This window comes from Suncus etruscus, chromosome 16 (assembly GCF_024139225.1).
Source record: "Suncus etruscus isolate mSunEtr1 chromosome 16, mSunEtr1.pri.cur, whole genome shotgun sequence".
Classification (NCBI taxonomy): Eukaryota; Metazoa; Chordata; class Mammalia; order Eulipotyphla; family Soricidae; genus Suncus; species Suncus etruscus.
Window position 1 is genome coordinate 35637823 of NC_064863.1, and position 13397 is coordinate 35651219.

The window sequence follows — 13397 nt, forward strand, 5'->3', positions numbered from 1 at the left end:
AGCCATTTAGGCTTTTAAAAGAGGCTTCCAAGGATTTTGTACTTCTGCACACAGCAGCTTATAAACTATCATTTCTAGATATCATTCTAGATATCATTTCTACATATCATTTCTAAGGACCTGACTGAAAATAGGACCCAAAGTATTTTGTTTTAGAATAAACAGAGAAGGCAATAAGAGAGCATTGCATATGGATATGGGCATTTGTGTTTTCTTAATGTCATTTATAAGTTCTATAGGATTAATTCATACATTCTAATATGTGCTATTAATTATAACCTTAGCATACACTTTTGAACACTTAACACATTAGGCATTTTTTCTTGAATGATTGTCATGGTTAACCCTCTCAACAATCCTGGGAAATGATGTGATTACTTCATTTGACAGAAGAGAAAACTGAGATCTCATGAGATTAAACACTTGTCTAAGGTCCCAAAGATGGCAAAGAGTGGAGCCAGGATGAAACCCATGGCTCCCAAGACCATTCTCTTAACCAACCCAAACTGCCTCTCTTTTGCAATACGTATAGTGTGATGATTTCATCAGAAATGGCATAGGGGCCCTGTGTCAGCTGGCATCACCCATGGAGTGAAAGAGACAGGAGTATTTAGTAGTTAGAAGCTTATTGTGAAATCACCCATGCATTATTGCCAACCTCAGGTGGACAGGTCTGAAACAGGTAGCCATGAAGAAGTCACCAAGCTAGTCAGGAGAGAATCATGAAGTCCAATTGGCTTCTTGCTTCCTAATCTCTGCCCTCCAAGCCAGAGTGAAACCTATTTATTTCACCAGATTCAACTGACACAAATTCACAAAATTTCACATATTCAACTGGCAGGGTGATGGTCAAGTGAGATCCAGGTGAACTTTTACATCTTAAAGGGATAGGTAAAAAGGAAAGAAGAATTTGATGGGGGGCTTGATAGATATCACAGCAGTAGGACTTTTTCCTTGCATGCTGCTGACCCAGAATGGACCTGAGTTTGATTCCTGGCATTTCATATGATCCTCTTAGCCTGCCAGGAGCAATTTCTGAGCACAGAGCCAGGAGTAACCCCTGAGCACCACCGGTGTGGCCCTAAAACAAAACAAAACTAAACAAAACAAAACAAAGAAGTTGGGGGCATGTTTTTGTTTTGAATAAAGACTGGGTGTGATCTAAGAGTTTATGAAAGCAGGCTCACACTTTCTATTGCTTGGGATCTAGAAAGAAAATTCTAGCGTGCTGACTGCTTTATGATCTTAATCAAAATACTTACCTTTCTGATTCCTTTTTTTTTTCCTCTTAATTTTGGGCTATACTTGGTTATGCTTGGGAGCTATTCCTTGCTCTGTGCTCGGTGTCACTCCTAGCAGTGCCCAATGTCTTGTTTATATAAAATCTACACACAGCCCATTGGGCTATCTCACTGGCCCCAATCTCTTTGATTATTAACTTTTCTGTACTTCAAGAACAATGCTGACTACTAGATCATAGAGATGGGAGGAAAGAATTTGTGAGGATTTAATAATCAGTGCCAGAAAACTATCAGGCAGAGCCACAGATATATGCTTTGTGTTCAATGAAGTGACTCCATTTTTTTGGCCATATGACTTATTCTAGAGTGGAATTTAAAAACTCCAAGATAATTACATGCATTGAATTAAATTCAATCCTATGTCCAATATAGAACCAAACATTTTAGTTGTGAGTTCTTCTATTTCTAGTTGGTCAGACCTGGCTTTTGTTCAAGTCTTGGTTGACCTACAAGTAAATTACCTTAATCTCCATATCTGGAATTCTTGGATCTGTTCCCAGGGGTCCCATGGGCAGTTCTTATGAAGTACTGAAGGCACCTCTGCTTTAAGTAGGGAAACCATCAGATCCTCAAAACAGAGGCTCCCAGTCTCTGATCTGGACTTTGCCTTTCTGTGCTCTTCATTCCTTGCTTTTTATGCAAAACCAGGTGTGTAATATGTAAATTATAACCACACTATTCTGCCCCTTTCCCTCATAAATACATCCTGCTTGAGAATGAGAAAGTGGATTTGGATAAAATTGATCCCAATGCAGAAGGCAAAGATACTTCCTACCAAAGGCATTGTCTCCAGCAAGCCTTATTAATCCAGTCAGTTGCCCAAACCTTTAACATAGGGAATACTTATTTATTCTTTCTGTTGGGCACGTTGAGGGGACCTTTCTGAGCATCCCAGGAAATCCACAGTGAGACATTTCAGTCTCTACAGATGAGAACATATGCGTCTGCCAATGTCATCCACAGCCCTGATTCTCAGCCATAGTCTGGGGGAGATTAAACTGAGGTTTATCTTTGAGTGACTGGAGTTATTTTTGTTTTCGTCAGCCTAAACGATTGTAATTATGCGGAGGCACTAGCAGGAACAAGGCTTTGCTTATAATACAAGGGTGAGGATGGCTTTGACTGACCTTTCTTCTGCTGGAGTTTCAGTGTTTTAGTATGTGCTGCTTGCGCTGGAAAGAATTTATAATCACAGGCTGTCAAAGACAGCCATTGTTCTCACTGCTCTAAACATGTGGGTCAGCCACAAGTGCTTTCTGCTTCCCCAGCGCCAAGAGCTGGCTGAGAGCAAGAGCATGCCTGGATTCTTCTGAGGCATCAGGAAAAGCATTTTGCATATTTTTCATTGCCTTTTTTTTTTTTTTTTTTTTAACTTTTTGCCTCAGAAAGACAGCTCCCTTTCAGAGCAGGAATTTCCCTTCCAAGTAGCAGGAGCTAAAAGCATGCAGCTCCAGGATTTTACCAAATTGATTCTGCTGTAGAAAACCAATGCTGCATGTGTTTGCCAGATAGCGCCAACAGAAGCAGCTGCAGTCTAAACCCGGGGCTCGTCCCACGACAGACATGCAGCTATGGATTCCGAAAGACCCATCCAGGTTACCGTGTTTGCTCTTCTTGTTTTCCTTTTCTCGTTGCTTCTCTGTGAATCAGACTTTAGGGTCACTAGTTCTTTCATTTATCTGAAAACTGTACAGTGTAAATGACTTGGGGGTGGGGATGGAGGGTTATAGATGTGATTTTCTGATTGCAAAAGTTAGGGCTGGGAGGAGGGTTCTGAATGAAATGCTGGCTTGTCTTTGATAATCCATTCAATAACTGGTTGTCAGAGCCTTTCTCACACTGACTCTGGACAGCATTTTCAGAGACCACTGAAGACAAAGTTTCCGGATATAGTAAGCACTGCCCCTAACATCTGCCATCCTTTGGATTTATTTTCGTACAGGAGACAGATGACATTGAGAGCCCAAAGCGTAGCATTCGCGACAGTGGCTACATTGACTGCTGGGATTCAGAGCGCAGCGACTCCCTGTCCCCTCCGCGCCACGGCAGAGATGATTCCTTCGACAGCCTGGATTCATTTGGTTCTCGCTCCCACCAGACACCTTCACCAGATGTAGTTCTCCGGGGAAGCAGTGATGGTAGGTCTGCTACTTCCTAAAGAGTATGAACAAGGACTGCCTTGTTACAAGCAGAGGTAGCCAGGGAGATAGGCTCCCCCTTTCACCTTGCTAGATCCTGGTCACTGTTAATGACTAAAAAGAACTAGACTTTATTTTTTTAAATAACACACACACACACACACACACACACACACACACACACACACACACACACACACCTCTTAGAAGGATGGTTAGCTCTGCCAGCAGGGTGTTAGAATATTTACTCAAGGAAATATTCTGTTGGAATATTGGGTGACATCATTTCTCCTGGGTCTCCAAGAGCCAGAGGCTGTGCAGACCGTGAGCTCATAAAGTGTACCGGTGGTTTATCTGCTGTGGAAAGGAGAAAGGGAAATGTTTGGGACCACTGGTGGATTTCCAGCAAACTGGAAATGCATAACACTTGCTTAGGGAGGTTCTAAGAGTGTGAAAACTCATTGGTGTGGATCATGTGGTCTGTCCTTGCTGATAACTTCAGTTTGAGCATGTAGGTGTCTGTTCCCAAGCATGTCACAGCTCAGACTGTCTGTGTGTTTGTTTTGAGGTTGGGTTGACTTTAAATCCTTGGATTAGATACCACCTCTTAGAGATGATTGTATTTGTTTTTGTTTTGGTTTGGTTTTACTTTATAACAGAGTATATGCATGCAGCCTGAAAGAGATCTCTTATGCATTCTCCACAAGCATTTTACTTCACATAGCTTGCACCTTCATACTTTTACAAAGGAAAGATAGAGCCAACCCTGCTTGGAAGGGCTTGTGCTGAGGCTGGTAGTTGTTGTTGTTGTTTTACTGTATCACTTGATGGAGGTTAATATTCCTAGACACAGAAACCAACTTTCTAAGATGAAAATGATCTTTTACAGTTGAAAGAGTCCTTTCTGTTGTGAAATGACATGTAGCTAAAATACCTGAGTATGACCTGTACCCAAGTTCTGACTTCATTACTCAACATGAAGCATCTCACTAGACCTCAGCACAGATAGATGGTGCATATCTCACCTAGTGTTGCCATAGGATTGTGAGCTACTACTCCTTAGCTGTACTTTATGGTCACCTTAGAGAAGTGAAACACATTTTGAGCGATAACATTCACTGTGAGTGAATAGTGTGACTCCATTTGAGAAGTTTGAGTTCAGACCTTAGGCAATGAAGCTTCATTTATTCACACTCTTTCTCTTTGCGTATTTCCAACTGGACAACTGATGTTTCTGTTTCTTAAACTTTCTAACCAAATAGATTAGCCCTGGGGCCACATACTTTGTGACTCCTAAAGAATTTCCTGGTGCACTGTGTGCTGCTTGAAAAACATGACTGAATTATTATGACATCTTCACTAACACCCACCAGTATTCTGAGCTCCAGTATCAAGTTCAAGTACATAATCTAATTGAACTTTTCCATCACCAAAAGGCAGGTTTTTCTTTCATAAATCACATCTTAACTAAACTATTTCCGTTTTATGGTTTTGTATTTAAGTATTAGTTTTCTTTGTTCTGTTTATTGCATATCTGGGTCCTTTACTTACATTGTCATCAGTTTTTAGGTTCTGAGTTTGTAACCAACCATGCCTTGAAGAGATATGAGATGATAATCACTAGTATTGTTGTTGGTAATATAGTCCAAGACACAATTTAGTTTTTAGCAATTAAGGTTAATAAACTGAAGTCTTTTATATAAATGTTATTTTATTTAAAGAAAAACATAAAATTGAGCTTCATAAAACACCATCCATGGGAGATCATTTTACACATATATTTCACCAGTCATCTTAAATCCTTCTTATAAACTAATAAAAACCTAATGAGGTTTTTATAGAAAAAAACATTTTTATCTACCAAAAATGCAGATAACTTATCTCAAATAGATATTGGATTGCACTAGAGTTTATGGTATATTTTCAAGGGATTTAATAAAACAGATTGCTTATCCTAATAAATACCTTCAAATTTGGAAGACTTTATTAGAAAAATAAGTCTTGAAGATGTATTTATTTTGATTAACAATCAATTGCGGAGTCCCATGATAAAATTATCCAACTTTTATTTGATTATTATTGATTCCCACTGGCCCATTCAGTAGAGCAAGAGGTATAACTGAAGGAGTACCATGATTCTATAAGCTGGACAGGTAAGCTATCTGAGATAGATAATATGGAAATTTTCAGCCCATTTGTCTTTTTGGATGGATGCCCGAACCCTCCCTTACCTTCACCAATTCTCCTTATGAGACCACTTACTTTGGCTTCAGAGAACCAAGACTTTACAGGCAGGTGCATTTAAACTAAAGAACAGTTTTTGGGGGTGGAGAACAGTTTTTGTTTTGAATATTAGAGAGATACTCCTATCTGTTAAAAAAAATCTTTTTGTCTTAGCACTGGAGATAAGAATTAAGAAACACGGAACGAAAGAAGAGAGAGAGAGAGAGAGAGAGAGAGAGAGAGAGAGAGAGAGAGAGAGAGAAAGAGAAAAAGAGAGAGAGATGAGAAAGAGAGCATTAAAAAGTGAAGGGTCTGGGCCTGAGAGAGAGCACAGCAGTAGAGCATTTGCCTTGCACAAAGCCCACCCAGGACAGACAGTGGTTTGAATCCTGGCATCCCATATGGTCCCCTGTGCCAGCCAGGAACTATTTCTGAGTGCAGAGCCAGGAATAACCCCTGAGCACTGCTGGGTATTAACCCAAAAACCAAAAACCAAAAAAAAAAAAAATTCAAACAACAAAAAATACAGTGAAGGGTCAGGGTATTTGTTGTAAATATAAGTAAAAATAAATAAAGACCCCAACTAGCTAGAAGGAAGTGTCTAGAAAAATGTAACCCTGCTGGGGAAAGGGGATTTGAATTTCATGAAATAATGTCACCATCATTGTGTGTTATGTTGCATTTTCCTATTTGGGGACACAAATAGAGATGTCACTCTAATGTGTTTTCATGTTTTCAGGATGAGGTAAAATAAAAAACATTTGGGGGCCAGAAAAATAGTGCAGTGGTAAGGCATTTGCCTTGCACACGGCTGACCCAGGATGAACCTGGTTCGATCCCCAGTGTACCTTATGGTCCCCCAAGCCAGGAGCGATTTCTGAGCGTATAGCCAGGAGTAACCCCTCAGCATCACCTGGTGTGACCCAAAAACCAAAATAAAGAAAATTTGTGAAGCCCCAGCTATAGCTGAAAAGAGCTTCTGCAGTTACCCAAGGCTATGCCCGAAGAGCCCTTCTCAGTCCACTCAGTTACTTTTTGTGAGAGTGGTACTTTCATCTGTTTGCCATGGGTACTCAGAGTCATTATACAAGCTTAACATTTCCAGAGTCACACAGCTAGCACAGAGCTGAAATAAGATCATCTCCTAATCCAGAAAGTTACATTTCTGGCAACTTGCTATGGGGTATTTGCAGATTGATTTTTCTTGTTATGTCTGTGGAAGACATTAACCCAGGAGTGATTGGGCTAGGGAGAAAGATGGGGTCTGCTTACTTATGAAACATGTTTAGGGTATATGAAATACCCAGCAGATTGTAGATAATATTACAACATTTTAGAATTGAGGCCATAAAGAAAACTCTATAGTTTGTTATTAATTGATAGAAATAACATTTTTGTTCATTTATTCATTCAACTACTACAGTTCTTCCCCTCACTTACAATGCTTTAAGCAGACAATATTTTACAAGAGGAAGGAACTCTGGGGTGAACATCTAGAGAACAGAAATTGGAGTCCCAGCGCTATCTAATCACCATGGAAAGGGGCTGTATAGCTTCACTGAGCCAGTTTCTACTGTTATGCAGTATAGATCATGTCCGATCCAGAGAGATATTACACTGAATAAGTCATTTGCCTTGCATGTTGGAGAACTGGGTTTAGTCTTCAGCATCACATATAGTCCCCTGAGTCCCACGAGGTGTGATCCTTGAGCAGAGAACCAGGAGTCCCTGAGCACTGTCAGGTGTGGCCCCAAGACTAAAAGAATAAGTAGGGATTGTATCAAATAGGAATTACACTGGAAGTGTGAGATGCATGAAAGAGTGTTTATAAAGCAAGCCACTATATCACTGAACATTTTATTAGGATATTGAGACAACTTGCTAAGGGCAGGAAAGGATCTAACTTAAAAAGCACAAACCAGGCCAGAGTGACAGCACAGTCATAGGGCATTTGCCTTGTACACTGGAAACCCTTGATGGGCCCAGATTCAATCCCCAGCATTTCATATGGTCCTCCAAGCCTGCCAGGAGCGATTTCTGAGTGCAGAGCTAGGAGTAACCCCTGAGCACTGCTGGGTGTGGCCCAAAACAAAAATAAAAACAAACAAACAAAAAAGCATAAACCAACAAGCAATAAAGTGGTCAAAACTTCAGAAGGAAGCCAAGGACATAAATAATTTATAAGTTGGATATGTCATTTGTAACAAGAATAACTTGTTTATGAACAAAGCTTTATTATTATTATTATTATTATTATTATTATTATTATTATTATTATTATTATTATTTTGTTTTTTTGGCTACATCCGGTGACACTCAGGGGTTGCTTCTGGCTATGTGCTCAGAAATCACTCCTGGCTTGGGGAACCATATGGGACACCTGGGATCAAACCACAGTTCATCCTAGGCTAGCATACACAAAGCAGACGCCTTACAGCTTGCACCACCACTCTAGCCTCATGAACAAAGCTTTTAACTTTTATAGTCTTTAAAAAGTTTTTAAATCATTTAATCTTCTCCTGAGCAAAATCACTTTGTTCCTATCTTTACAGGATAGGACAGGCAAGTGTTAAAGTAGGCCTCATTATCTGTTTATTATCCAAAGATCCAGAACCATTGGGACATATAAAGGAGTAAACAGTAAGCATTTACTTTGAACCAATCATTTTACTTATATTGTATCTTCTCAGCCACCTAGGAAATTGATGGAATTATTATTTTTCTTTGATATGCAGGGAAACTGGGGCTTGATGGTGACATAATAAATGTAAAGTCCCTTGGGATCAAACAGATAGGTAGGGTACTTACCTTGCACAAGGCTGATCCAGGTTTGATCTTGGGCACCCCATATGATCCCCAAAACACCCAGGAAAGATCCCTAAATTCAGAGCTAAAAATAAGCTCTGAGCACTGCTGGTTGTGGGTCCCCCACCACAAACCAAAAACAACTGAAAAATCAAAAAACAGACATAAAGTCACAGTGCTACATCAAAGCTAAAATGACTCGAATCTGACTTAATCTTGTGTCCTACCTGCTCTGGGAGGCTACTCTCCTGATTTAGTTTAAGGCTCTTTCCCTAAGGGAGTACTGGTAAATTTACATTTGCTATTAGCATAATTGAATCCTTTCACAAAATACTCAGTGACTAAGAGTTTTCAACCAATAGTAGTGGGCTGGGGTTGTAGTTTAGCAGTAGAAACTTGCCATGCATGTATGTATGTATGTGATCAGGAAACAGTATGCAATCTAATTATTATTGTCTAAAAAAGACTGATGTTGGTAGCATGGAATCCCTTTTCATTATCTAAGACATGTCATAGAAAGCCCTTGTTCTCCAATCACAAGCAGAGAGAATCAGGGGCCAGGAGGAAAAACTAAATCATTGGGTCACAGGGTGAGCAGAAGATCATCTCTACATTGAGGAAGGACATCCCTATTGAGGATTATATGTTAAATATGGCTCAAACCATCCCTAGAAGACAAACCTGTAGTATAATCTAAGTTAGCCATTTTTCTAAGCCCTTATTTTTTATATGCCCGTATTCTTGATTAGGACCAATATTCTCCAATGCTGGTTTCTGGGCTGGTTAAAGGTATCACAAAGACAAACTTTCTGGTGATTCTTAGGTGTGAGAAGGTACAAAAGACAAAACAGATGCTCAATGAAAACTCCATCGCTTAGTTTGTTTCTTTTGTAACCTGCCTAATCAAAATCAAGGTCCAGTTCAGTGATGAATGTGTTACTAATTATAATCCTCAGTTGACTTACCTCTATTTTTTATAATCTGATTTTTTTTCTGAGTTTTTCCCAAAGAAGATTCATGTAAACATTTTCAAGATGTGTTTAGTAAGTGGAAGGAATCCCCAGACCCACAGACCTAAGCTCCTCCTGAGTGTTATGGGCTTGCTGTGGAAAGCTGTTTCTATATCCTGGCCTGGGACCCTCTCTCAGCACCCATTCCCTTTTTCCCCAGGGAGAGGTAGCGATTCCGAATCCGACTTGCCACACCGGAAGCTGCCAGATGTGAAGAAGGATGATATGTCTGCTAGGCGGACGTCCCATGGTGAGCCAAAGTCAGCTGTGCCTTTTAACCAGTACCTCCCGAACAAGAGCAATCAGACAGCCTACGTCCCTGCTCCTCTGAGGAAGAAGAAGGCAGAGCGAGAGGAGTATCGCAAGAGCTGGAGTACTGCCACCTCCCCCCTGGGTGGGGAGAGGCCCTTCAGGTGAGTCCTGAGAGCTGAGTGGGGTGCATATGGGTCACTACTGCAGAATTGCGCAGTGACAGGGGGGTGAAGGTGGGTGGGATAGAGATGGTCCTGCCAGAGTCTATATGAGAGTCCACAAATGCTTGTCTAAAAAGCAGGTATTTTAACTGACTTTTGGGAATTCCCGCCATCCTTTTTTCCTCTCCAACTCTAAAAAAAAAAAAAAAAAAAAAAAAACCAAAAAAAATCCACTTCATAAAACGGTTCTACTAGGTGATGTCTACTTCTGTTTTCATGACAGTTCTTTGCAAAATATCAATGGAAGTACAGCTTGAAAGCAAAGGTGGAGCACAGATGAATAGTGAAAGGAGATGCATTTCCCATTGGCCTCACTGTGATAACAAAGAGAGATGAGTCACTTAAGGACTTTTTAAAAATTTACATAAAGCTTGATTCATGATCTAAGTTAAGGGACAGATTTCTGAAACCAAGTCTACAAGCAAGCAGGACAGGGAGGGCAGAGCTATGCTTCATTGGGGACTCCCATTCCTGCTAGTTTAGGTGTGGAGAGACACCTCCCCTTGTGCAGGGACTTACTTATCCACTTTCGAGTTTACCTGGGAATGAACTCAAGCTTGTAAGGGAGACTTGGGACATGCTTCTCAAGTGAATTCTCAAATGATTCACAGGTGAATCAGCCCACATAAATGGAGCTAAATCACATTTCTCCTTCCTTCAGACCCGATTATGTCTTTGTATTTATTCATTCATTTGTTGAACTTCTACTCTATGCTAAGTGCTGGTGGCTCTTGGGCACTGAGTCCCAGTGGTCAATACAACAGAGACACTACCTCACAGATCTTATAATTTGGTGAAAGGAACCTCGGCCTACTCTCATCACTCCAGGTGGATGCGTGGCTGTTTCTAAGCCATCTTCATTAGCTATGATAAATATTTTGTTAACTTTTCATTATTGCACAAATATCAGATTTCCCTATCTTAACTGAAACGTCATTAGTTTGCCTTTCAATGTCAATGGTAACATAGGACTGTGTTTCATTTTCTTCCTGAATGATCTTGCAGGCTATGGGTTATTTTCCAGGGGGAGGTAATAGGATGACCAGGAGATGGTTTGTGCTCTAGCTGCCTCCCCTAGTCCACACTGCTAGTTTGGTAAACCCTGTTGTCCAACTCACTAGCTATCCTGAAACGATAGAGGAAGAGGGAAGTGAAGTGGGGTCTTCTTATGAAGAGGATGCAGCTGACACAATGGATCCTGGTGGGAAGCCTCCTAAGGGTGGGTTAGAATTGCTCACCCACAGGAAACAGGAACAGTTTCCTGCAGAGGGGGCTCCCCTGGCACCCACTGCCTCCCAGTCGGAAGAAAACGATACTGCTGAAACCCGAAAGCGCAAAAGGCTAGAGCAAGCTGGAATCAAGATCATGCCAGCAGCACAGCGCTTCGCCAGGTTAGCTCTGCCGGCCAAGGGTTGGCCTGGCTGGCGTTGTGCATGCCCAGAGTGTGGAATGGGTTTGGCATGATGGTGTTTCCGTCCTGTTTTCCCACTTCCTGCGTTTCCCATTGCATCACCATTTCTGACCCCAAGCAAATAAGGACAAGCTTATTGTTTGAACTTTAAGGCATGTCTCTGCAAGATAGATACTTGGATATTAAAACAGCTGTGCAGCGTGAGCCGCTAACAGCTTGATTAGATCGTGTCCTTGTGTCGGATGTGTGATCAGCCATTTGTCAGGCTCTGCCTAGAAATAATATGTTGCTTTCCATTGTTTATGGCTTGTTCATTTTCGCTTCTCCTAAATGGCTCATACCTTTCTTTACATGCCACTCAGAAACGGTGCCTTTGAAATGAGACACCGTCTCTGTAGGAAAAAAGTGGCTCGTTTACAAAAGTCCACTTACTTCCCATGTCCCAAGGGAGTCGTAAGTGAGATTGGGTTTATTATTTTTCTAAAGTATATTGATTCAGAAACAAAGAAGGGAGTCCTAACAAAGGCCCCAGTATTCAGGCCTGATGGCTTCGTATTACGGGGCGAGGGACACTTTTGGCAACCCAAGTCACAGTAAACTGAAATTCTACAGACTGAGGCTGGATTTGGAGAAGGTGGTTTGTTTTGCACCTGTGGGGGAAAAATCATAAAGATGCTAACAAACCATGGAATTTACCAAATTTATGACAATTCAATCATCAAAAATTTCTTTGTCATTTGAGATTCCTGAGAACACTAAAAGGGAGGTGACATCCCCAATTTGAAGAGTAAGCTAAGGCTCACATATATCAGTCACTATCTCTATTACTGTTGGCCTGGTGGCCAGAATCATGTGTTCTGACAATGGTCACAATATCTGCCTCTCCACACCGTATCAGTACATTTTTCATTTTCATTTCTCTGTACAGCTCTATACATGGTTCTGTCTGTGGTCTAGTTATTAACTACATATTCCAGCATTGACTTATTCAATCTTAGGGTTGCTTTGTATTGGTTAAAGAGTTTAGGACAAGAGGCTGGAGTATACTATAGTAAGGAGGGTACTTATCTTGTTCTCTCCAAGCACTGCTGGAAGTGATGACGAGCACAGTACAAGGAATAAGTCCAGAACACTGTCAGAAGTGGCCCAAAATAAAGTAAATGCATAGCAATAAACAAGAATCTACTACTTCCTGTTGGTAGTAGCCCACAGATAAATATGTTGTCAATCTTAAACATATATGTACTCCTAGAAAATTCTAATACAAAATCTGTGTTATGTTTCATATTTTTGGACTTCTGAAATCAGAAGATTACTATCACAGCTCTTCTAAATAAAATAAATGGAGATATTCTTTAAATTTTGGTTCAGAGATCTGGTTAGACACATACTTTCCAAGTATTGCTGTGAGTTTTCTGGTCCCAGAAATCAAACTAGATATGAAGAATACAAAAATCAATACACCCCTTATTTTGTTCCATTTTTCAAGATTTTTTTTTTGCTACTTCTGTTATCAAGCCTATGCTTAATGGTAAAAAGAAAACAAGGTTTACCAAAAGGGTTTACCAAAAAAGAATAAAATCTTAAAAAAATATATTAATTGTATTATCTTTACACAAATTTCTTTGACTTTCATTTGGTTTTGGTTTGGAGCCATACTGGAAATGTGCTCAGGACTTATTCCTGGTTCTGTGTTCAGGAATCACTCCTGGCAGGGTTCAGGAAACCATATGGGATTCTGGGGATCAAACCCAGTCGGATATATGTCTCACACTGTAATATCTTTCCAGTTTCAACTTTTGTTTTTATTGCATGCCATCTTGAAATTTATTTAAAATGTGATCTTTATTTTTATCTAAACCATCTTTATTTTACCAACTCCACTATCATTTTTGTTGTTGTTGTTTTTGAGCCATACCTAGTGATGCTCAGGGGTTACTCCTGACTATGTGCTCAGAAATCGCTCCTGGCTTGGGAGACCATATGGGACGCCAGGGAATTGAACTGCGGTTCATTCTAGGTTAGCTGCATGCAAG

The 13397-nt window shown here is 40.5% G+C and overlaps 1 protein-coding gene across 6 annotated transcripts in view; it reads left to right on the forward strand.

Moving 5' to 3' along the window:
• LIMCH1 (LIM and calponin homology domains 1) overlaps positions 1-13397 on the forward strand; it is a 384023-nt gene that overhangs the window by 287607 nt on the left and 83019 nt on the right. For all 6 annotated transcript variants that reach the window (XM_049790107.1, XM_049790108.1, XM_049790111.1 and 3 more), the window contains exons 7-8: positions 3244-3439; positions 9638-9890. In XM_049790107.1, coding sequence (XP_049646064.1) covers positions 3244-3439; positions 9638-9890 — 449 coding nt within the window. The remainder of the gene's footprint in view (positions 1-3243; positions 3440-9637; positions 9891-13397) is intronic.